This window comes from Charadrius vociferus, unplaced genomic scaffold, assembly GCF_000708025.1.
Source record: "Charadrius vociferus isolate BGI_N301 unplaced genomic scaffold, ASM70802v2 scaffold958, whole genome shotgun sequence".
In the NCBI taxonomy this organism is placed as follows: domain Eukaryota; kingdom Metazoa; phylum Chordata; class Aves; order Charadriiformes; family Charadriidae; genus Charadrius; species Charadrius vociferus.
In genome coordinates, this window is record NW_009649741.1 from 174354 (window position 1) to 199826 (window position 25473).

General features: G+C 39.6%; 1 protein-coding gene across 1 annotated transcript in view; it reads left to right on the forward strand.

Annotated features, from left to right (window-relative positions):
* The first annotated feature begins 6024 nt into the window (after positions 1–6024).
* PRKAR2B (protein kinase, cAMP-dependent, regulatory, type II, beta) overlaps positions 6025–25473 on the forward strand; it is a 55187-nt gene continuing 35738 nt past the window's right edge. The window contains exons 1-3 of the mRNA XM_009890859.1: positions 6025–6248; positions 6343–6378; positions 23189–23298. Of these exons, the coding sequence (XP_009889161.1) occupies positions 6025–6248; positions 6343–6378; positions 23189–23298 (370 nt within the window). The remainder of the gene's footprint in view (positions 6249–6342; positions 6379–23188; positions 23299–25473) is intronic.

Genomic DNA, 25473 nt, shown 5'->3' on the forward strand with positions numbered 1-25473 from the left:
GTGCTGGAGCGTGTCCAGAGAAGGGCAACAAAGCTGGTGAGGGGTCTGAAGCATAAGTCCTATGAGGAGCGGCTGAGAGAACTGGCGTTGTTTAGCCTGGAGAAAAGGGGGCTGAGGGGAGACCTTATCGCTCTGTACAGCTACCTGAAAGGAGGTTGTAGACAGGTAGGGGCCGGTCTCTCCTCCCGGGTGACAAGTGATAGGACAAGAGGAAATGGCCTCAAGTTGAGCCAGGGGAGGTTTAGATTGGATATTAGGAAAAATTTCTTCCCCAAAGGAGTTATCAAGCATTGGAACAGGCTGCCCAGGGAAGTGGTTGAGTCACCATCCCTGGAAGTATTTAAAAGACATGCAGATGTGGTGGTTAGGGACATGGTTTAGTGGTGGACTTGGCAGTACTAGGTTAACGATTGGACTCGATGATCTTAAAGGTCTTTTCCGACCTAAACAATTCTATCATTCTATGAAATTAGAGGGGCTCCAAATTATTAATATTACTATTATCCATGGTATCCCAGTCTATTATTGTCTTGGGTAATGGGGAGTTAACTGTATTTCATCCATTTGGGACATTAAAACATAAGTCTGACTGAAGCATGCCTTAGGCATTCATTTAGATTTGTTTTTTCTATTGTTCTGATTGGTTCATTCTAATTAACAATCTTTATGAAAAAAGAGAAGCGAATGTTAATTTGCATAATATAGGAATGTGATTACAATAGGCATAATTCAAAGTATTTCTGAAAGTTGCTGGACCTTTGAGGAATAGGTGAGCTTGGAACTGAGAAGGTGGAGTCCATAGTGCCCGTGATGTTCGTTGGTTGAAACTTGGCCTGGGATTTTGAGATATGTGACAAAAAATACATGTGTAAACCAAGAATAACTCTTCTGAAATTGGTAGAGTTAAACTGTATAAAATCATGTGGTGTGTTGAGAGAGAATTCTCAATCTCTTGTTGAAATTTGGGCTTTGTTTAACTCTGACCTTAGTGAGGTCCTTGACAGTCTTAACACTGCTTTGCCCTCAGTAGGATAGGAAAAAAAATGTATGATTTGGCTATGACTCTTGTTTCATAAGCCCACTTGGGGCATTTGCATCTTCCATGCAAGGATGACATGCTGTGGTGCAGATATTTCTGTTCGTGTCTACCCTTTAAGATGCTCTGTAAATAGGGCTGGGTTTTTTTTGACTGTGGGCTGCCAAATGTGAGGGCTTTAGACATGTAATGGCTGAATTTAATTTTTTTGTTTGGTTGGGTTTTTTAAGGGGGTTTAGCCCTTTGCCACATGAAGAAATTACAGTGGCTAATTGAAAGTGGGGCTTGTACAAAGTGTTCTAATTTTCACTAATACTGAAGATTAATCACTACTCTCTTGCCAGCTTCTATCACTCAGAGCAAGCGTTTTGGCTGTGAGAGCATTGCCTTGCGTTGCCATAAATGTGGCCTGAGCAGTCTCCTGGTGGCTGCCGTCCACGGGAGCAGCTGCAAGGAGCTGGGTCTGCTCACCCTGGCTTGGTCACACGTGGGGTCCCAGGCACTCTGCAGCACAGCCCAGGGTGGTGCTTCTGCCTTGGTTTGCAGGCCTGCAGAAAGCACAGCTTACAGATCTGGTTGTCAGAGAGTGCTCGAGCACGTCCTTAGCAGCCCCTGAGAAGCAGAACCTCTTGTTAAATCCCAGGCTGACAGTCCCTGACTTCTTAGGAAAGCTGCATGTCTGATGTCTGCGATGTGTTTAGCTTCTTATTCCAGGTGACGTTAATGACACAAGCATCTCTGACGGTTTCTGAAGCAAACTTGACTTTGAGCACTTACATGGGGAGTCTGCAAAAAGGGACGGCTCAAGCTATCAGAACAAGTTAACTGCATAGAGGATGCCCAGCTGGGGATCCTTTCTTAGCATTACTTTCGTAGTCTTGGTGCTTTGCAAACAACCCCGTAGATCCCTATTTACTCCTCGACTTACGAAATTGTGCTGCTTTTTATGGTCTGTTTTGCAGGGCTGTTGTGACGACTGCTTAATACTCGTAAAAAGCAGTATGAGTGGTAAAATACAGTGGGGGGAAAAGAGCAATGGTTAGACAGTTGTTGAGTGATGGAAATATTTCTCATGTGTGCTTGTTTGATGGTTTCAGAGCTTATTATTGGTGAATAGATACATTAAAACACTTCAGCCTCTTTTGGTCACTCATCAATTATTTGCTTATTTACTTGATCTTTATTGCCAAAATACTTTAAAAACTGTACCTTCATACAGTCATCTGAGCAATGATTTGCAAACATGGATTCCAGTTACCAGCAGGTAATATCTTAGTGGAATTCTCTCCTATGTAATGCTAACAGCAAAACAACTGTAATGTGTCATGTAAGGATCGATAGCTTACACAGTTTCAAAGATAATTTATTCAAAACTTTGCCAGGATACAAATGGCTGTCATTTCTCTTTTTTTGCCTTTATTCATTTTCCACTATGTAAGGTCGTAATTGATTTTGGTTGAGACAAACTAGAGCGTGAAGAGTCACGTCTAATATTGGAGTGACAGCACACACTTAAAACAAGATCCTCTGTGCACAGCAGGACATTACTCAGTTGTGGTGCAGTGCTTTTTGTCCTACTGTGAAAAAAGATCAAATGTCATTGGACCCGTTCTGAATTTATCTGCATGCCAGTTTACCCTTTATTGGGAAAAATCCCTGAATTTTGCAATGATGAGGTTTTGCAATCCATGTTTTTTGTTCCTTTTACATTTTGCACAAGTCTGTGGCAGGGGGTATGTGTGTAACTGTAAGTTGCTTTAAACATTTTTTTTCTAGCAAGTTGTTTTATGGAATCATTCTGATCAACCAACCCTCAGCACAATGTCACTATAACCTTTACGATAAAGTATATTTTTGCTGTAGAGTTAACTTCAATAACCACGTGGGTATTGCGTCAGGCCCATTGCCTTCCTGAGTTTACCCTTGCTGGAATACTGTGGAGCTGTGAGCTGGCATGCATCAGCAGTGTTGCAAGGGGGGTATTGGTGGGGATGGGGTAGCTCTGATGGGGCTGCCTGGGTTTCTCATGGTAGGGAGCAGTCCTCGGGCAGCCTACAGAGACATACAGCCAGCTGCTTTCTGCTGCGCCTGCAGGCCAGCGCTGAAAGTCCTGAGAAGCCTCAGGACTTTACTTTGAGGGTGGCAGAGCACTGGCACAGGCTGCCCAGAGAGGTTGTGGAGTCTCGCACACTGGAGATATTCAAAACCCGCCTGGATGCCGTCCTGTGCAACCTGCTGTAGGTGACCTCTGGCAGGGGGGTTGGACTAGATGATCTCCAGAGGTCCCTTCCAACCCTGACCACTTTGTGATTCGGTGAAGCCGCTTGCGGAGGTGGCTGGGAAGATAGGGGTGAGCGGGGTGTTGGGGAGCAGCAGCAGGGTGGGAAGTACAGGACCTAAGCACCGCTTCTTGTGCCTGCGTGTAGCTCGGTGCTTGAGCCCATAGGGTAAGTGCTATATCCCTGTGGCCTGTGAGCAGGATTTCAAAGCTGCCCTCAGAGTTAAAGTTGGATGCCGAGACTGTCTCGTGGTGTGGTAGTCTCTGGGTGCCACTTTCACTTGAGCCTTGTGAATCAGGACAGTCATCTCAGTCCAAACCTGAGTCAGCCGAGTCCAGAACTCAGTGAGGACAGTGGCTAAAAAAGGTTACTCAGGGAAGATGGTAAGTACAGGCAGAGCAAGTAGTGCTTCTTCCTGGAAATCTCTCTGCTGCTCCTGATGCTCCGTGGCTCCAGGAGAAGCTTTTAATATCCCTCATTGAATATTTCTGCCATCGATTTGTCCATTTGTTTCTGAGCCAAGACTTTCACCTCCTGACATGTTTGAAACATAATTTAATTATTTTTAGTGGCTCCAACAAAATTCATCTTAAACTCTCTTCTGCCCACCTTACTATGCTTATCCTGCCAGCCATCATAATGACCTGGTTGACCATGTATCTACTTTGTAGTGAAAATACCAGCTACATTTCTGTAGGGCCGATGATTCTCTGACATCTTCTTGGAAGCTAACGCTCCCATCTTTTTGGGCAGCAAAAGTATATTGCGATTTGTTACAGGAGAAATAGAGAGTAGTTCAGCTTGCTTCATAACAAAGAACTGTCAGTGCTGCTTCTACAATATCCCAGTAACACATTTGGATGAACTTCATGAAATCCCAGTCTGGGGAGGAAGGCTTTGCCTGGTTGCTGCTCAAACACTGATTATTCACTTGAACTCAAAAATAGTTGCTTATCAAGGTTCTGGTATTCTTGCCTTTTTTTATTTTTTTTCCGAACAGTAAATAATTTGTAAACTTTATTGTAAAATAAATTAAGCTCCCTGCGGGCAAATGAAAGAGAAAATTTAGAAATAGGTGCAAAAGGACTTGTCTCTTTGACAGTCCCGGTAACTTGTTTCAAAGAGAAAGAGAAGTAGTCTCCAAATTCTGTTAGTTTTGTGTTAGATGTTCTTTTTTTTAATGCTATATTATTTTTTGTGTTGGTAAAATGTGCTGAGATAGCTGTCTAGAGGAGTTAAATCTTCATATCTACCAATGATGTACAGAAATGACAGCCAAAGCCAAATATCCTCCCTGAGTTTGGGGAAAGCTTTTGAATGGGAACAGAGCACTATCTTCTGTGTTCTTGTCAGAAATATGTCAAATTCCAATTATTTTTTTTTTATATGAGCACATCTGCTGAGAACTGCTGCTAATTTACACGCTGGAGGTAACAGCTGAGAGATCTGATGGAGACAGTCATAACTAGTGTCCTGAAATGAATTTGGCCTGTAACCCTATCAACAAAATGAAAAGTTTTAAGGAATGAAACAGCCCCCTGTATTACAAAACAGCAGTTGCGTAAAATGTATCTGCTCTAATAAAAACAAGTGTCTAAATTTCTTGTCTTTTTATTAAAAAATGTTGGGGGGAATTAGAATTCACATTTAAAAATAACTTTTCTGGTTATGGTACTCTCCTGTTTATTTATTTATGTGTTTGGGGGTTGTGATAGCTTATTCACCAGAGGTTTCCTTGCTCATGACTAGCACTCGGAACCGCTGTAGTCGGGTTTCCCAGTGTCTTTCTCGCCACTTGGACTTGTCACTACTGTATGTGCTTGCACAAACCATCTGTGACTGTGGTTCAGAAATTGTAGCTTTTCTCTGTTTTTTTCCTCCCCAAAGGAATAAAAAGTCATTTTGCATCTCAGGCTGTTGCTGTCTCTCCTGTTTTCTCAGCGTTTTTTTTTCTCTTTATCTTGGCATAAATGTTCAAGAAATGATGCATAACTCCCATGTAAAATTAAGTGGGGTAAAATAAAAAAGTTCAATATTTTTCATTTTTCAATTCCATGTAAACATTAGGAGCAATTTTTAAGGTTGAATGTTAATAAGCACTGTAAGGGCATACATTTTTAATGTAGCTGCTGCCTACGTTTGAAATTAGGTCATTCAAATTTTCTTCTGTTTATTCCAGCAGTTAACATATCACATGAAAGTAGAGTTCAAGACCACTGTTTTATACTAATTAGAAGCAGACTGAAGGTTGTATTTGGAAGGCAAAACATAAAACTTTATTTCTTTATCTATTTTATCTCCAGTAGCTCTTGAAGAAGCTGCTAAACCCGGAAATGAAATAGAGGCAAAACCGTGTGCTTTAAGATGTATTTTGCGATCTCTCCCATTTGGAATCAAGACAGGAAGGAGTCTTGACTCCAAATGTTTGCAGCATGCAGTTGGAGATGTGCCAAGATGGCATTGTAAAATGGTCATTTGCACTGTAAAACTGGGATTTGGGCAGGGGTTGACGTTGTTACTGACTTACCCAAGGAGTTTTAGAGGTTAGTCGAAGCAAAAGTTGATGTTTCGGATGAGATTGCAAATTAGTCTTTTTCTCTATAGGAGTGTCTTTGGTGCCAGATTTCCAATAGGTATACTTTGTAAAAGTAAAACTAAGGGTTTTTTAAATCTTTTTTTTAAATGCATGCTTGCATCATTGTTTGCAAGATGCCGATTTCTGTGCTCTCAATAAATAATGGAAATGCAGATCTAAGTGTTGTGCAGCCAGTCACAAACAGCGATAAGTTACTAACTCTTAAGAAGCTGAAAATGGTCTTGAAAGCTTACTGGTTATCTACCGTATTTCTTGCAAAGCTGCTTAAAAGTTTAAGTGTGTATGAAGTCAACATAGGTTTCTGTAAAGATACAAAAATAATGGTTAACAGAGTTTTGTACTTGTTGCACTTTGAAGATAACATTGTTATGTTTCAGGTGTGTTAGACTATTACAAAAAGAATCTAATTGAAATGTTGTGTTTTCTTTCAGCTCCAGTGATAAACCGATTCACCAGACGGGCATCAGGTAAGTTGGATAAAGTTGCGTGTTTCATTCGTCTGCGTAATAGCTGAAACATAATGCTGATGGTGATTGTCATGTAAAACATAATACAATGCTAGTCATACTTCTTTAAAGGTTACTGACTTACGTTAGCCTCAAATTTGTTATCTGGTTTACTGAAAAATTTAGCCAAGGTTTCAAGTCACAGAACTTGCATGAAGCCTTCTTGTTGCTCTGGAATTTATGAAAAAAATGAGATTTTCTTTTTTCCTTTAAAGAAAATAATCTTAATCCTAACAGAACTGAACTTTGAAAGCAAGAGCTGAATGTTGTCTGATGCAGGGTTGTCTTGCTTGCATAGACAGCCTGAAACAGCAGTTTGGTGATCATCTATGCATGAGAAAATGTACAACCGTGCTAGAAATCTCTTTTTTTTTTTTTTTTTTTTTTTTTTTTCCAAAACGGCGTTTGTTTTTGGAAAACGGAGCTGGTTTGTGTACATGATGCGTTGTTCTGGTGTGCAGAGCTGACTGATTGGGTCCTAGAAGCAGCATTGCCGTGGTGGTGGTGTGTTGCGCTAGGATTGCACCTGCCTAGCTTGGTGCCAATTTGTGTATTCTTTAAGTTAACTTGTTTTGTGCCGGCTCAGAAGACTATTTAACAGATCCCTCCAAATATTGTATCAGTAAAAATGAATATTCTTGGCCTCTACTTATTGTTCTGCTGTATCATAGCCTTTAGGCTTCATTTTTGAGGGCTTTTTCTCCTGAAGCATGAGGCCTAAGTCTTATTTGTTTGAAATACTATGAATCTAAATGTGGGGTGTAAGAGCCACCACTAAACGTAATGAGACTTGCACCTGACTCCTAAGAGTCAGCAGAGTGGGAGATGTGAGCTGTTCCTAGTCATCTCAGTATGCTAAGTTTAAAATCTAACTGTAATATGCTTTCTGTTTTCATTTTTAGTAAATGTAATGAAGTTTGTATTCCATAATGCAGTAAGTCTATCCAGACTTCTAATTTTGCTAGTTACAACCTCAGTCAGATAGTTCCTTGTCAACATAAAGATACTAGTGGAGATCCTCAGGATTACTAATCTGCATAGAAAAATGGAGATTGCATTTGCGGGACTGGTGCATAGCGTATGTAAGTAAGAAAATGTAATGAAGTCCAAATATTCTCATGTTTTAAGTAATGATAATACTTCATGAGGTACTGTAGCATGAAATGAAAGGAACTATTCGTTAACTAGCACTCGGTAAGTGAGCAGGGCTTTATGCAAATTACATTGCGTGTTTTAAGGAAAGTTTTACTGTGACTGATTGATAGCTGACTTTAATGAATGCGGTCCTTACAACAGATTTGTGATAAGCTTTTACATTTCAGTAGGAAAGTTTGATTGTTTGAAAAGCTAATACTTGCTGAGGAAAAAAAAAAATCAGTTATTTTTAGTGTTCCTTTAAAAGAAAATAAAAACATGTTAGAAGCCTGAAATTTTTACACAATTATTGGGGAAATATTTTCTATGGGCAATTAATATTTCATGTGTTTTGGTCTTGCTGTGGAAAGATAAAATAGAACTGTCTTATTCAGAATAATGAATTAAGTTGTATGGTACGGTCCAGATGTAAATCATGTGAATACATTTCAAGCTGGAACAAGGTAATATTGCAGTCTACTATATGTACTATTTTGTTAAGTTTTGGCAGCTTTAATAGTCAAAATAATTATTTTTCAAACAAGAAAGCCTATGAAAGGTGGTAGTTGTTACTTTTCTTCAATACTAAATGACTACTGGAGATGTACAGTACATCTAAGAAAACTGATAAAATATAAAAATATGAAATGAATTATATTGATAATACAAACACTTTATGGGGATGTTTGCAGCCTAACCATATTTTTAGATACTTTTTTTTAATTGAACAATTGTTTGGATACATTAAGGTGGTCAAGATACCTTGCAAGTGGAAAAGCCAAATAGTAACTGTTTTTTTATGCTTGGTAGCTTAACAGCATTCTGTAATGAAGTTGATTCTCATGTTTAGGAAATAAGAGGCTGACCAAATGAAACATGGGGTTTTTCTCAACTATGTGTTTCTTTTAATTTTAGGCTATTTAGCTGAAAGCTGTTTTAAGATTTGAAATGTGCAAAATTGTTGATTCTTGAGTGGTTTTGAAGATTTGCTTCTGACAAACATTTCTCCAAGTTAATAACAAGTATTCAGAGAGTTAGCTGTAGCACGTAGTTTCACGTTGCATCTGATCTAGTGATACTGCAGACTGATTCTGAGAGAGTGATTTTAGGGTCCCTGCCTCTGTCGTGCCTCTACCCATAGGTTGTCTCTACTTTGCTTGCATAGACCTAGGAGTTGTGCTGCCTGAGGGTGCATTGATTGAAAGAAAATAGAAATATAGGAGGTTTTGGTGTGTTGATTTTCATTGGGTCTCCAACTGACCTGTGCTGTGGCTCTCAAATAACTGCATCTGAAAAGGAGTAGTAGTGGCTGCCTTTAGCCAGTGGTGGGATGGAGAAAGAGCTGAAATGCTGACACCAGTTGAGGCAAAACACCCAATGGTATCTGCAGCAAAGGCTCCTAGACTATTCTGCTAAAAGCTGCTTTTTGAGCTCTTTCAGTGATAAGCAGGGAGAAGCCAGGAGATGACACACATTTCTTCACAAAGAACAATAATTTTCTACAGTGGATGTCTTGATTTTGATGTTTCTGTTATTCTTTGGATAATGCCTAGTATTTTACTTGGTGGCATAAGATATAGTTATTTTTCTTAACTGAGCTAGAAATTAAGCAGCCAGAGTTTAATTGCTGAAGCACCTGCTGAAAACAATATAGTAAGGCATTTATTATTTAACAGCTGTTCCTGTTAACATGCTGTGAATGTATTAATGTAATGTCATTGGTATGTAGAGGATAAAGGCGTAAGTAAGCTAGGATCAATTAATTGTTCTTGATTTTCAATTTTTAAAATTTATTGAGCTATCTAATTTAGTATCTCTTCTGTGTGTTTATGGGTATGTGTGTATATATGCAATGTGGGCTCTATACGTAAAATACACATATACCGTAGGGCTGATGACATAGCTACTTAAGGGCTAGTTAATAATCCACTCCATTGTTCTACACTATGCACAAAGAATAATAGATATCATAGTCTTAAATAGAGCAGTTTAGGAAGAAGAGGAGATTAAAAATACTTTATAGAGCTAGAATGAACAATGAGACAGCTGCAAGTAGTTAACCCTTAATTTTTCTCTTAAAATCTGGTGGGACTGAGATGAAGACAAAAGAAAAAAACTGTTGAGGTGATTAAGATACTTGGATGGGAAGAAAGTGGGGCATGGAGGAAGAAGCAGCATGAAGTGGAAGAGAAAGCTGTGAGTATGTTCATGAGGTGAAAAATGAGCAGAAATTCCTGAACAAGCTGAGGTAGCCAAGAGGTGCAGTTTCTGAATACAGACAGATACTCTCTTGCTATGGATGAGATTAGTTTTCATCTGACTAAGTATGAGATACTTAGGGTTCAAAAGCTGACGTGGTTCTGTATGTTAGCAGAAGCATTGGGTTCCTGCTTTTCAGCATCTTGATAGATAGATAAACAAGTAAATTATCTCATTAAATACTGGCAGGAGTTTAGAATAATGCAACAAAACCAGCATGGGTTTGCTACAGAATGAGCTGAAATTTATACTTGATAGATACTATTTACGGAGGCTATTCATACCCATTTACTAGTAATATATACAAATGTATAATATCATCTTAATTAAGAAATAGATAACAGTCTATAAAGTTACTTCAGTTATGTATATGCTCGAGCTTCTGAAAGAGTGAAGAGAACGTGACTGAGGTTGCTGTGAGTTAGCCTTCTCAAGCTAAGAACTGGTAGATAGGCTCAAAGGTAGCTGTGGAGCATCTCGTTATCAGCAACAGAGATAACTTCCTCATTCCTCTCTTTCAGTCAATGACTATCTTCAAAATAGTATTTTTGTCCTGTGGAAGGGAAGTAAATGAAGTTTTAAATATTATTCTCTCAACCAAATTGGAAAGAGAAGTAGCTTTATTTTTTTGTCAGCTTCTCCACAAAGCTCTAAACAAAAGTAATTTGAACGTAGTCAACAGGCAGCATACATCAGTGCTGAACCTCCAGGGAGAAGCTGGAATAAACTTGCAATTAAGGAGATATCACTCCTGTGGAAAGAACAGAAGGGAGCAGAGAAGGCAAAAGCTTTCCGGCTTCATCACCATGGATGCTGGTAAGGACTTCTCCAAAGAAAAGAGAGAAACACATTAAAAGTAAATTGATGCTTACATTATACACCTACTGTGTCAGCCATCAATCTAAGTGAGAAAGAGAAAATTTCACGACATCTGTTGCACAGGTCTCTGTGCAGCAAATATTATTCTTTTTTTTTTACTTTGAAACTTTTTTTTTTAATTTGCAGTTGTTGAACTTGGAAATATTTTTTGCCTTTACACGCACTGCTAAGAACTGTCGCTTTTACATGGCTGATTAACTGAAGAGGAAAGGCTGAGAAAGAAGGAAAACAATTATTATGAACTTTGAAAATGATGCATTTAATTCATTTAGCAGGTACTCAAATTCAAAATATTTTTGTATAGAGGTCAAATCACTTATGTATTGTAGTGATTTCTGATAAAGATGGGGCTGTGTTTAGTTGGCTTGTCTCTTATTTTTTTTCCTCTTTTTTTATGGAAGTATAGAAGTTTTCTAAGAACCAAAACTCATTTTACTTCACTACAAATTTTAGACTTAGAAAATGTCAACAATTTGAAGAGAAAGAAGGAGATGAAACATTCTCTTTATTCTTAATTGCTTGAGATGCCCAAAAGCCGTGATAAAGGAATTGTTTAACACAGATGGTAGTTAATTTGAATTGATAGAGAAGTTGATTTAGTTAACTTCTGCTCAAGCCATGCAATTATTTAAATATTTTCCAGCAAGAATTTCTGCAAGTTAGAAACATTTTCTGTTAACCTCAGTCAGCAGAAAACACTTAATAGGAAACCTCTGATGTTTTCAGTCATTTTGGAATTTTCAGAAATAATTTAATCTTTTAACTGAAGCACACTGATTAATTTCTAAGCCCCTCAAACTAGTGGTTTTTATTAAAATCCTACACGCACACAGTGAAACATTACACAAACAAGTTAGTACCTTATAGCATCATTATGAATAATGATGACGTCAGTGGTGGGTTGCCTGTCGGACCTCCAAGCCCTGTGACTGCACAGGTAGAAGCAGCACAGTGCCACTGCATCAGAGATTGGACACACGCATGCACACTTTGTCACACACAGGCCACGTTACAGGGCTGTCCCTACAGTGTGACCAGCCGTGTCCTGTCCGAGTTGGCTGTGCCCTCATCACGAGGCAGCGGAGATGGGTGTTCTCACCTCCCCTCGTCTGACGCACAGGGCTCACGCCTCTGCCTGGCATATGATAGATGCCTGCGTTTCGGCACACGTTCAGATAGGAGGAGGGAGGTTCTGTGCAGCCCTCATAAAAGGGAAAATCTGGGAGCAAGTTTGCCAGAACAATTTATCTATTCTTGATCTCATTCTTCATCTTTGCGTAAGGCATTAGGAAGAAAGTGACAAGATAAAAGTTTTGGGCTTCATTATTCTGAACAGATGTGTGGACTGTGGATTAGTCATGCCCGCAGTAGCATTTACATATATCACTGCTAGTTTTGAGTTTAATGATTTCTACAGAAAATGTGACAACCTACTTAAGAAACATTGAGGAATTTTACTGAATTTAGACCATGGGAGGGCTGTCAGTGAAGGAATGGCTAATTGCTTTCTGAAATTTTAAGTATGGAAGAACATAGGTGATACTAAATTCAGTTGTTAAATATAAACTAGTATTTAGGAAGAGCAAATCGATACTATTAGTCAAGGATAGAATATGCCCCTAGAAACAATATTTCATTTGTATTTTCAATCTGCTTGAATTATATTGATATTTTTTAAAGAGTTTGGCACCCACTTTCCTATGGCATGTTAAAAATTGTCAGAGAAAGGCAGCTAATTGAAATGAAGTGCTATTCCCTTTTATACAGTTGTACCCAAAAGTTGTTGTACCCAAAATAATGGTGAGGAATGAGGTAACTGTAAACTCCCCTTCAAAATGCTCAGGTCGGAGGCAGTGGTGGTGTAGAAGCATATCGAGTCATAGTGACAGAAGGAAGAAGAATAACTTTATCGATGAACCAGTAATTCTAGTGTAGTGATTCAAGCAGTTACTGGTTCTGCTTCTCGTGATGAACAGCCCCCAAACCGAATTCAAGTGATGTTGGCTTTGTCTTTGTTCTTCGTTATATGCATATAGTCAATCCATAATTTAAAATGCCCAATCCTTCCATTTTTATTTTTATTTTTAATAAACAGGGACATAGTCAGCTGACATACAGTAGTATCTAATACTAAAACCTAGTTAAGCACTAAGGCTGCCACTGTAGTGGTAAGGAAAACCAGAAGAAAAAGTGCTGTCAGAACTTCAGGATGTGTCTACATCGCATGACAGAGCACGGTAAAGAAGGCACCTAAGCTTATGGTAGCACGTCAGCGTGGCAAGTTGTGGCTTACTGGAGGTCACAGAAGCAGAATATGTTACCTAAGTTCAGCCTGCTGAAGGGATTGTTGGGCTGCGCTGATTTCTGTGGGGCTGCAGGTGTACATGGGTGCAGACGTGTACCATGCATCATCGTGTGAGTGGACCTGCCCTTCGTTTGCTTCCTGCTCTTGCAGGGCAGTCAACGATTCTGTTTCACGCAGCTTTCCTGTGCAGCTGTGCCTCTTCCACCGTATTTTGTGATAGCAACTACCTCAATCGCTAATTGCTGAGAACACACTCCCTTCTTTATTTTGTGATTTTGCACAAATACATTGTATAGTCTGTACTCTCGAGTCCTTGCAGAGAAAATTCTTTCCTTGTCATGGTCTCTCTTACAGTTACCCCACATGTAAAACGTAAATGCTTCACAAACCTCAAGGAATTTCCCAACGCTTGTTTCCATTAATGAATGAGGAGAATCCTGAGCTCATAGGAAGGAAAGCATCAATATTCAAGTCAGAATGTGTATCACTAATTTTGCCTGCATCAGAAGTTGAATGCCCTACATGAGATCCCCGTTTTCTTTCTCTGAAGCACTTAAGATTGAAACTCCTGCGGAGTAGGACTGTAGTTGTATGTGCACAGCAGTTTAAGGATCAGGTGATTATATCTCTCTGCCCTGTGGTGTGTCTACACTGTGTTTTTTCTCTGTGTGCCCTAGTGAAACTTGTGTATTTGTCTGCTCACGCAGGGTTAACCCATGGCCAGTGTCACATGGAGAAACGAGCCACAGAGTCTTCCCTAGAGTAGCCTCTGATATCAGGTGCCACAAGAGCTGGTGGGACTTGTCTCTGGACTGAACTTAGGCTGCTGTGTAATGATACGTTATCTATTCTATGCACTATATGTTATCTATCGGTGCACTGAGCTGTAGGCACCTTATAGCCAGGAGTCACAGGGAGTGCTGGGCTTTGGTGTGGTCCTGGTCCTGCTGAAAGCACAGGTGTAACTCTTGAGAATGAAGAACTGATTTCGGTGGCCTGTCCCACAAGGCTTTTGGGTCTGTGGAAAGTTAGCAATAGAAGCTGTTTCCCACCCAATCCATAACCAAGGGATGCAGCTTCCTTTCTTTAGTTTCTCTTGCAGAGATTATTTGCTGTGCACTCCACAAATTTCTGCTGCAATTGAGACAGTCACAGAAACAAGAGTTTAATTTGCTCTGGCTAGTCTCCTCATATAGTCTGGGAATTTGAGCAAAGTTCCTATGGAAAAATGATGTAGTAACGTAGGCTTAGGGATGCTTAGAGAGTGTGCACGTTTGCTTCCAAATGTTAACCATTGGTTTTGTTCAGAATGTCTAATAAAATGACATCATGACGTTAAACTTGGAGTACTTGTTCCTGACCTGTTGTTACCTTGAGATTTGTTGCTTTTGATGCAGATCTGAAGAAGAGCTTGTGCGCTCAGAAGCTTGTGCCTCCTTCCTGGTTTGATTGTTTTATTTGTTCTAGTGAAAAATTCTGCCCATGAAACTTTTTCTTCTCTAAATTGCATTGCATCTATTCTATGACTATTCCATACTACAGCGCGTAGTTAGACAGTAGTATTCTTATTTAAAAGAAAACAAAATTTAGGTTATCTGCTCATTACTTCTAGAAGTTTTTAAGTGGTTCACTTTCCACATTCATTTATTCCTTCATCAAACCTCCTAAATCTGAAATATAGGTTCTAGCAAGTTGTAGCAGTCTTTCCTTGTATACAGATTTTTCAGAGCTCATTTATGGAGCCGAGTTACAGAAGTAGGCTAACTGTTGCAAATGAATGTCATGCCAGATTTTAGATATGTCTATGCTTAAGCTGTTTTGTCATAACACTTTAACACTAAGCTTAATAAAAGAAGAGATTTAGTAGCTGCATACGATAAGGCAGAGTTTGAGGTGGTGGAGGAAGGGAGGAAAGAAGGCAAGAGAAAGGAGGGAAGAGCAATGGTAGGAAGAAATACGTAAAGTCTTGTGCTGTGCAATAGGTTGCTATAGAGAGAGCTATCAATATTTGTCGCAAGGAGGTGGCAGGGAAGGAAGGAAATAAACAAATAGTGATTGGCCTAAATTTTACACACGCAAATATTTAGGCTACGCTTTGGGGAAGACTTTCTAACTAAACACTTAGTGAAGCAATAGACTAAACTGCTCTGGAATATTGTGTTATCTCAGAAATTTTAAGGAAAGGTTAGACTTTTTCAGCAGGGATCGAGGTGTAAGTCATACCACAACAGTGTGTAGGGATGATTTAGATGATTTCTCGAGGTTTCATCTCTATTTCTGTGTTTGTTTAGATGTCCTTGCAAACACATATTTCTAGACTGCATTTTCTCGACTGACTAAAATGTACAGAGTAATTATTTTTAAATTGTGCAATTCAGTAAAGCTAGATAGCAACCTCTTTAGAAAATAGGAGTCTTATAAATGTGTTTTGAGTTCACAAATTACTGCATACACCCCTTTATGGGAAATTGTAATTTTTCCTGCTGTTTTAGTATTACCTTTGGAAAGTATTCAGAATATAGTTTTGTATCAGTAATTGTCGTAGGTTTTTCAGCTATTTGGGCTGATCTTGTTTCAGAGATATGAAACATAAACCGGAGGTTGGTGTTGAAATATGAATCAAATTTGTCCTAATGGGCTATTGCCCAGTTAGTTTGATGAAGAGCTCAGATATCTTAGCAAGGTGTGGAGCTATTAGACTGACTGACCAATTTCTTTAAACTCATTTCGTGTATGCAGCTAGTAAATAAGATGAGTACGGTAAAGTCCCACAGCAGAGCTTGTGTCTATATGCTAAGCCCTTTCTGCAGCCAGTACTGTGGCCTCATCCATACTGCCGTTTAGGAACAGTTCCATTTGGGACTGTGCCAGGGGCCGCGATGGAGCCTGGCTTCCCCTGCTTTCTCAGGTACTCAGGTCAGCGTAGTCTGTTCTGCTTGAGACTAGATAGGGGTCTAACTATGGAGCTAAATTTTTTTTTTTCTCTTATTTTCGACAGACCAGTATTCAGCAGTCTCGTACTTGGAATGCTTTAATGTAATATCTAATATTTCTTTCATGACCAAACAAATGCATTATAGGCAAAGAGTAGATCTTCTTCTTGATATGTAACTAAGTAGTAGTGAATAAATTCCAGAGAAAACAGGTTTTTCAGACAAAACAGACTTTCTATCAAAATAAATATAGAAATGAAGCCAAATGTTCATGTTAATAACAATAAATATGGCTGTTATTTATCTGCAAGCAGTAGTTTGCACATGTCAATGATTATTGAATAAATGTACTAAGATTTCTTACTAGATGCTCTCAGATTGCAGTGAGTGCTGTGAACTAGTTGATATAAAATACAGATTATTCTCTGTTTTATTTTAATTTCTCTTCATTTTATAGCCAGGTTTTTCAGTTCCTCTCTTGTTTCTGGTTAACATTTGACACACAACAAATTCTTCCTGTGTCTGACAACCTGTAGGTCATACTGTGTTTTCTGTTTTAACCTGCCTCCAAGTGCGCATTCACCATTGATAATCTCAGTGATCCCGGTAATACCATAGAATCTAAACATGATCAGAGAAGCTAATAACCTTCCAGTGCTTTTATCAGGATGCTCATAACTCATGATTTTGAATAAAATAATAGATATTTTTTTGAATGAGTATGCACATTACTGAAAGAAATAGGAAGGATTTTAATTTTTTTTTTGGAGCAGATGTATATTGACAGTCATTATTTAGTAATTCTCATTTTCCTTCCCTAAAATATTTCAGTATCTGTGTCTATGATAAGATCAACTTTGGTTGCTGTGCTATTTTGTTTTTCAACATTTGTATTTAGATTAGGGAGGTATGCTGCCTCTGCTATAGGTGATAGACATGAATCTGTAGGCTGTAGTATCTGCTTACCAGTTTGCCAGAACAATTCCATCCCATCTGTTATTTCATGGGGTTTACCTTTTGTGCTATAGAAGATTTGTTCTGGAGGATGAGAGATGAATAAGACAGGGCATGTTCTACATAGTGAGTTGTTCAAAATGCAGTAACACTATTTGTGGAACATTTTGTTTAGCAAGTTTTCTTGTAGAATACCATAATACAAATGGTTTGGCCTTTGACCTTCAAGTTTGGCATAAAATTTGGCAAGTACTGCTTCTTTTATACATTGCGAAGTCAAAGGAGGGGGAAAATTATGTATTTAAATATCTTTGCTAAATACTATGGTGCCATTTGTGCACATTGTATAAAATGAACAGCAGCCTGATGTTTTGCTTCCTAAAGGCTCTGTCAGTTCCGTATGTTTCATAGGTAGCACATTGCCTTGAGCTGCAGTGTATGCCTCAGTTGTTTAAACAACAAAATGTCCTTTGTCAAAGCACAAGCCCAAGGCTTTCTCACTATCAAATTCTCCCTATTTCCTGCCCCTATCCCCCTGCCACCACATAATCCTGTTCCACAGCGTCTTTGCTTCATGTGTCTTTATTATATATCTCTCAGATCCACGTCTCCAACATCTAGTTTGGAGGATATAGGTAAGTTTAAAGCGTGGTTTTGGCAGTGTTAAGTTAATGGTTGGACTTGATGATCTTAGAGGTCCCTTCCAACTGAGACTATTCTATGATTCTGTGGGAGGAAATATAGGATAAAGATAGCATCTCTGAAATCAGTATTTGCTTCCTTGTCAGAGTCCTACAGGTGCCCCAAAACCATTCATACTTCTATGTTGGACATCCATATATGTTTACCAGCTAAGCGGATTGGTACATCCCAGTAATGGTTTTGTTGCTAACTTGGAACCATATTTGCTTTCTTTAACACTAAGCAATGTCTGTTTTCTCATTTCAGATCTTGCTTTCTTTTCTAGATAAAGATGTGAAGAGTCTTCTCTCTTGAAAACTCATTGGAGATCTAATTTTTAAATTTAGTGTGTATGTATGCTTTTTCAAATGGGGTTACTGAAAACTGTGCTAAGCAAGTCACTATTGCTATCATACTATTATTATATACAGTGTTCTAACACTTGCGGATCCTAGCTCATCACTCATTGTGTATTAGATTTGTTTCGTTTACTGTTGTATACAAAACCTAATGGAAATGGTTGTGTGAGCGTTGCATACAAACAGTTGGGGCAGAGCAAAGCATGAATAACTAGCTCTTGTACTGTGCAAGTTGTGTTTTAGGAGCATGAAATGACAGTGGAGCATCACCAGGCATATTGCAGCATGGGACTAAAGACATCCTTCTGCAAGCACTGTTTTTCCTCCTACTTGTCCCATTTGATTATTAGCTTACTATTAAGGAGTCTCCTTAATAGATTTTGAACTCAGGACCTCTCCCTCTGGTTCAATCTTACATTGACTGTGTAAGTCAGGAAAAGTCCTGCTCCATCCCATGGTGCTTGATCACATAGCAAGTGGAGAAAAATCTGGCCATTGTATGGCAGTGGTGGTCATGTGTCTGTGTAAAGCAGGGTATACTTAGCTTTTTCACAGAATCTTCAGAGTTGGAAGGGACCTCTAGAGATCATCTAGTCCAACTCCCCTGCTGAAGCAGGATTGCCTAGAGTACATTACTCAGGACTGCATCCAGGCGGGTCTTGAAAATCTCCAGAGAAGGGGACTCCACACCCTCCCTGGGCAGCCTGTGCCAGTGCTCTGTCACCCTAACCGTAAAGAAGTTTTTCCGTGGATTTGAATGGAACTTCTTATGTTCCAGCTTGTGCCCATTGCCCCTCGTCCTGTCACTGGGAACCACTGAAAAGAGTCTGGCTCCATCCTCCTTCAGCCCACCCTTTAGATACTTGTCTGCCATAATAAGGTCTCCCCTCAGCCTTCTCTTCTCCAGGCTAAAGAGTCCCAGCTCTCTCAGCCTTTCCTCATAAGGGAGATGCTCCAATCCCTCAATCATCTTAGTTGCCCTTCGCTGGACTATCTCCAGTAGTTCCCTGTCCCTCTTGAACTGGGGAGCCCAAAACTTTAGTATAAAATTTGTAAGAAAAGCGTAGAAGGACTGAACATGAATTTGAAAATCTCTCCTGAGTTTTAGATTCAGAAATTTCTCTGAATAAATACTGTATTTTTCTTCCTTATATCGCTCTCACCCAAATTAAATCCCTCTTCTTCTTAAGGGGATAATTAAATTTAAAAATAATAAAAATTTGTTGTATTAATGCAGCGCATAGAATCATAGAATGGTTTAAGTTGGAAAAGACCTTAAAGACCATCTAGTTCCAACCCCTGTTGCTCAAAGCCCCGTCCAGCCTGGCCTTGAACACCTCCAGGGATGGAGCTTCCACAGCTTCTCTGGGCAACCTGTTCCAGTGCCTCACCACCCTCACAGTGAAAATTTTTTTCCTAATATCTAATTTAAATCTCCCCTCTTCCAGTTTGAAGCCATTCCCCCTCGTCCTGTCACTACATGTCCTTGTAAAAAGTCCCTCCCCAGCTCTCCTGTAGGTCCCCTTCAGATACTGGAAGGCCGCTATAAGGTCTCCCCGGAGGCTTTTCTTCTCCAGGCTGAACAACCCCAACTCTCTCAGCCTCTTTCTTTTATATGCCATCCAAGAAACTGGTCTGCCGCAAGAATGAGGAAGGGAAAGTGGTACAATTTTTATGTATGCAATCCATGTGTAAAGGACGGTGTGGAAAAATACTAAACAGGCTGTTGGAGAACTGTGGTCAGGCAGCAAAGCAGAGGCAGAGAGGAGTAACACAGTGCGACAGTAGCTGATGCACAGGGTTAGTAAGGGCCTAGAAGAGGAGAGTAGGAAGCCTACGCTTGATTCGGTCAAAAAGAAAGAGTGAAGTGGGGTTTCAGATCCTTTGTGGTATGCCTGCGCCAAGTGCCCGGCAGCAGTGCTTGTTGGGTGGTAGACATCCTCCTTCCCTGCACTGTGCGCATTCCCAGCTCTGCAGAGAGCTTGGTCTCACAGGGAAGGAAGCTTGAAATGTGCATTGACATAAAAGCTGTGCTGCAGAAAGGAGACAAAGACTTCCTGCTATTAGAGAGTGGTTTGCTGCAGTTTGAAGGAGGTGTTAATTGTGTGCATCACTGTGCTAATTACAGCTCATGGTATCCTCACACCTGGGCTTGATGCCAGTTACCTAAAACCACCTGAGCACAACTTGACTGTGGAATGGTCAAGAAACTGTGTAGATTTAAAGTTGAAAGTAACAGGAATTAATTCATTCCTGTAGATGCCCTGGTTACCCCAAAGATGAAATATTACTGTCACATGACACAGGACAAAAAGCTGTCCTGACAAATTTACGTGAACAGCAGTTAATTGAATTCACAAGTACATTTAGCTGGTCATGATGTGCTGGGGATCATAAACAAATGTACGTGGGACTGTACCCCAGATCACTCGGAATTAAAGCTCAGGGTCTTGTGTTGTTACAGAGCAGCAGTATAAATGCTGTCTTAAATAAATAAAAAGCTAGAAATGAAATAATCTGTGTAGTTGTTCTATAAATGGTTGTGAATTACAAGCCTGGAATAAGCTACAAGAGTGGCCTCTAAGGGACAAGAAAATAATTTTAAAAATGACCTTTTTTTTAGATTTGCAGAATAGTGACCTCCTGCCCTTTTAGCATAAGAGCATGCATGGAACACAGGGGTCTTGGTCTGCATTGATGATCACCCCATGGCAGTCTCAAAATACTCTAGAGCGTGTCTGTGGATGGAGGAGAGTGTATGAAGTAGAGAAAGGACCAATATTATGTGCATGCTCAGACTCGTGCTCACACAAACACAGCTTTTGCCATATGTATGCTTCTCTTCTAACTGTGTAATAGTAAAATATACAGTTTTTGTGGCCATGTGTGCACACATATAGGCACACAAGCTTATATTTGGTGTTTTCTAGCTTTTTTATTTAGGTAAATCTAGTGGAATATTTATGGAGTGTGTAACTTAGTGTAGAAAGATGCTTTAAGTGGAACACGGGGTATGTTCACAATTTTGTTAAAACAGAAATTAACTTGGAAAAAATATTTTAAAATAGATACAAAACACTAAGTAATAGTATTTGCTAAATTTTCCTAAAAGCTGTAAAACATTTCGTCACCTACTGTTCATATATTCTTACTTTCTAAGTAGCATTGCTTACGTGTTTTCTTTCTTAGCACTTCCTGTGGAATCCTGATTTTGTTGTCCTTCAAGTAATACACTGATATTTACTTTTTATTTTGTTTTTATTTAGTTTCTAATGTTTGTGTTATGCTTTAAGTTTCTTTCATTCTGAGAGAGCAGACAAGGTTTCAGGGGTACTTTCTCTGTCAGTTGCTGTGGCAATGATTTACCAATTATATTTTTTTTATTTTTATAGTATTTTGGTGATCGAGTTGGGGGGAAAAAACACTTGAAATTGTGATAGTGCACTGACATTTGTTTGAAATGCTTGCTTTGAATTGCAAATTTTTCTTGAGTGAATGTGCTAGCCTTAGTTTTCATTAAAAGTAGCAGTTTAGTGAGTTTCAGAATGTTTATTCTATTAAACATCTCTTTAGGTAACTGTACTTATATAACTGTGGTTACTAAAATGTGCCAATGATACTTATAATTCTGACATACCCATAAATTTCTGGCAGATAATTTTTAGGATGTAATATTTTGTGGTTTGTCTCTGACCTTAATTTAATTCTTGTTTGGAGTTTGAGCAAAGTTGTTTCAATATCTGTGACATTTTCAAGGCTGAAGCAAATTTAGTTTCTGTTATGTGATTTTAGTTTAGTGACCAGATACGTGACAAAATAGCTTTAAATTTTATGGTTAAAAGCTCCACCTTAAGGTTGAATTATTAAGTAGAACAAAAATTGTTTACCAAAAGTTAAAACTGACTGATTGTGAGTTGTGTTTTCTATCATGAGTTTATTAGGCCTACTAGACCTTCTTTTTACAAGCGCTAAGTTTCTCCCACCGATTTCCGTGAGAATGAAGGTGCTCAGTTGGATGGAGATTGAGGTGGCAAGTGGTTGTATTGTGCAAGAGAGGAAGCAAATTTCAGGGGCATTTCTGTTCAGTTCACACTTTTCATGCAAGGCTCCTTAATCAGAACACAACGTGAGTGATGGATCATTTTCAAAGACATTATTTATATGAGCAATTGAAATTGTCTATTTATAGGCTGGTTGCAATCACATCCAACTACTGGGTTTCTTAGCGCATTTATCATACAAGTGGTACCAGCAGGAACTCTGCATCTACATCCCCATGTTGCCATTTTTAATGAATACTCCTTTTTAATGAAACTTCTCCATTTTGCTTCCTTGTATCGGTTTTATGACTGCAAAGTTGAAACTACCACTGTCCTTCCTTCTGAAGATAAAATCAACACACTTTAATGATTAGGTTATGAAATTGCACATTGATGCAAGTGGGTAGAACATACGTAAGTGGCTTAACAGAAGGGAATAATGCAACCCTGGGCTGGCTGGATTAATGGTAGCTCTTTGTTCCCAGCCATCTGGGATATGCATGTGCACTTCTTTCTCTATTAAACAAATGTTTAGTATCAGAACTTTGACAGTTTTTGACCTATGGTTTTATTTTGTGTTCCACACAAATGAAGTGGGAGTGGCATGACTCTTTGCTTCTTCGTGTTGTCCTCTTATCATGGATCGTGTCCAGTGGAGTCTTACAATTCCGTTTTCCAGTTGAGTCATTGATCCTTTAGTTGATACATCCACAAAGATATTTTGGAAACTGGATGCTGTTTCCCTTTACCTCTGACATGGATATTGGGGAACATATATTTGAATATTAATTTCTTTTTGCAGGCAACAAAACTGGTGACTAGAAAACTTTCTTTTTAGGCTTTTGAGAGTTCTTTTTTCTTTCAACTCTTTCAATCTTTTCTTCCTTGAGAAATCCAATTTTATTCATATTACCTCTTTTGTGGTTATCACGATATATAATTGCAGTGGTAAACATTACAAAACAGATTGGAACAAGCACCTTAACTGTAATCCATTCAGGAGTGGTCCCCTGCCTTCTAAAAACTGTGTCAAGCCTAAGAATTTTGTACCATGCCCATATGGCCATTAAACTTTAGAAGTTTGTTTTTCACGGTGGAGAACTGAAGGCCCAGAGTTGTTGGGTAGTACCTGGGTGAGGGAGTGGCAACCCTGAACCATGTGCTCCCGTCCTCTCTCAGGTCTTGAAGCGCCCTGTTATGCCTTTTCTTTCTATTATATTCTTGCAGATATAAGGAATGGCTGGGGACTACGGGGGACAGATGCACCAGTATGAGGGAGCGGAGGCTCTGTATATGGTGTATCCGCCATTCTCTGGATCCCACAGGCTACCCATGCTGTATGTACAGTGCTTTTACGTGGTGTCTCTAATTCTTACATAGTCCTATAGTTATTACCTGGCTTCATCCTTTCAGGTGCATTATGTGAAAAATATTTAACTTCATGAGGGCCTAAAAATATTCTGAGGGCCTTCTGCCGTGCCCACTGAAACCAGTGGTAAAACTTATATTTTCTACAAAGTTCTGACTGATTTTTTTTTTTAAATTTATAATTTTCAGAGGTCAGTGTAGTGTACTGATGAGTTATGAATGAGTTTATATCATCCGGAAGATCTTAAAATTTCCTTTCATTAGCAGCTCACTGACTTTTTTTTTTTCCTCTTCTGTCTTGTACTGTGCCTTTTCTAAGTCATTAGATTTTCAGCAGTGACAGCGTAATAGCAAACACTTTATTCTGAACTGTTCTTGAAAAAGAATAAAAGAAAATATGAAAGGCATTTTTCTTACTGGGTGTAACAGTAGGAACTCATGTCTATTTTAGATGGTTTTGTTATCATCAATAAATAATTGTGTCTTTCTGTGGGTGATACTCTAAGGGAACATTGACAGTGTCAGTATACATACTCCTCCTCACTGCAGATCACATCATTATTTTCCCTTGGCAGTACCTGTAGGGACTTGATGCCCAGCCCTCCCTCATCCTTGGATGGAGGAGTCGGTTACAGCACGAGCTCAGGGACATGTCCCCTCCTCCAGCCGCTCTACAGGGATTAACCACTTTCTGCTTAGGCACGTTTTCTTCTGCATGGTGGATTATTCTGTATCCTGTTCTTTTTGTTTAAATCACTAATGTCTTTATAATTTACGTCTATTGTTGGGAGACTTGGGAGGTTTAAATTACATCTTTGATCCATATGTGAAGTATTTTTATTGCTTAGAAAGTGATGCATTCCTGATAAGTGCTCTATTTCCTGTTCTTTTAAATGTAGCAAGTGAAGGGATCGGGTGCCTGTGTTGCACAGGAGTGGAGCTGAGAAAGCCACGAAGGCCTCATCTGGTTCAGGTGTCTGAGGTTGCAGTGAGCCTCTTGGTCACTGCCAGGGACCAGCACCACCCTGTGCACCTCTGGGACCAAACTGATTGGGATGTTGTTCCTAAGATGACTCCTCAAGGAGGTGCCTGTCCCTGTCTCCAGACTTGTCATGATAAAGACTAGACCAGTGGGGCCTGTGGAGTTACCAGAGTCTTTTGTGACATGGATGAAGCTTGTGTGTTCACACTGACTCCATAGCACTGGCTTACCAAATATACACCAAGACGTTAAGCATGTATCAGCTTTCTGCAGTTCAGCAACTGTGTGATTTACAGCTCTGTCATATTCCCTGGCACCAACTGGGGATACTGCTGTAGAAGTGACACTTTGTTCTCAGTAGTAACACACAGCACTTTGTTCAAGAAAGTTCAGGAAAGTGGGTTTAACTGGTTATAGTGCTGTGTTCTCTCAGCCTCATCATTGATCCCTCAAAACCAGAAATAATCTTAGACCCTCAGTGAATGTGGATATGAAAATTAACATTCTCTTGGACACTTTCTTTGGTGGGGGGTGGTGGTGGTGATTTGGAAATGCCTCTTATTGAAGAAGGGGGAAAAGGAGCTGTGGGTATTGTAAGAGTAATGGTAATTCATTGCACCTGATGGATTATTGGATTCTTGATGTAAATACTGAGGACCCAGTGTTCTCTGTTTATAACTCAACCAGCACTAGTATTGGGTGCCTCAGTTCCACTGCTTAATTGCGAAGTAGGTAGACACATGTATCTCACTTCAGGATGTGGGCTCAGCCTTTTTTTCCCCTCACCCTAAATTCTCTTGAGACAGTGGCTCTGGCTGAGTGTTCTCCAGCTAGAAAGGACAGTGTTTAATGTGCTGGGGTCACCAGTGTTCTTGTCAGGTTATGTTCAGGTGAGTGGAAGGTTAGTTTAAGATTCCTGTAATTAAAACAGTGCCGCCATACAGCGAGACCTGGACAGGCTGGAGAGTTGGGCAGAGAGAAACCTTATGAAATTCAACAAGGGCAAGTGTAGGGTACTGCATCTGGGGAGGAATAACCCCATGCATCAGTACAGGTTGGGGGCTGACCTCCTGGAGAGCAGCTCTGTGGAAAGGGATCTGGGAGTCCTGGTGGACAACAGGATGACCATGAGCCAGCAATGTGCCCTGGCGGCCAAGAAGGC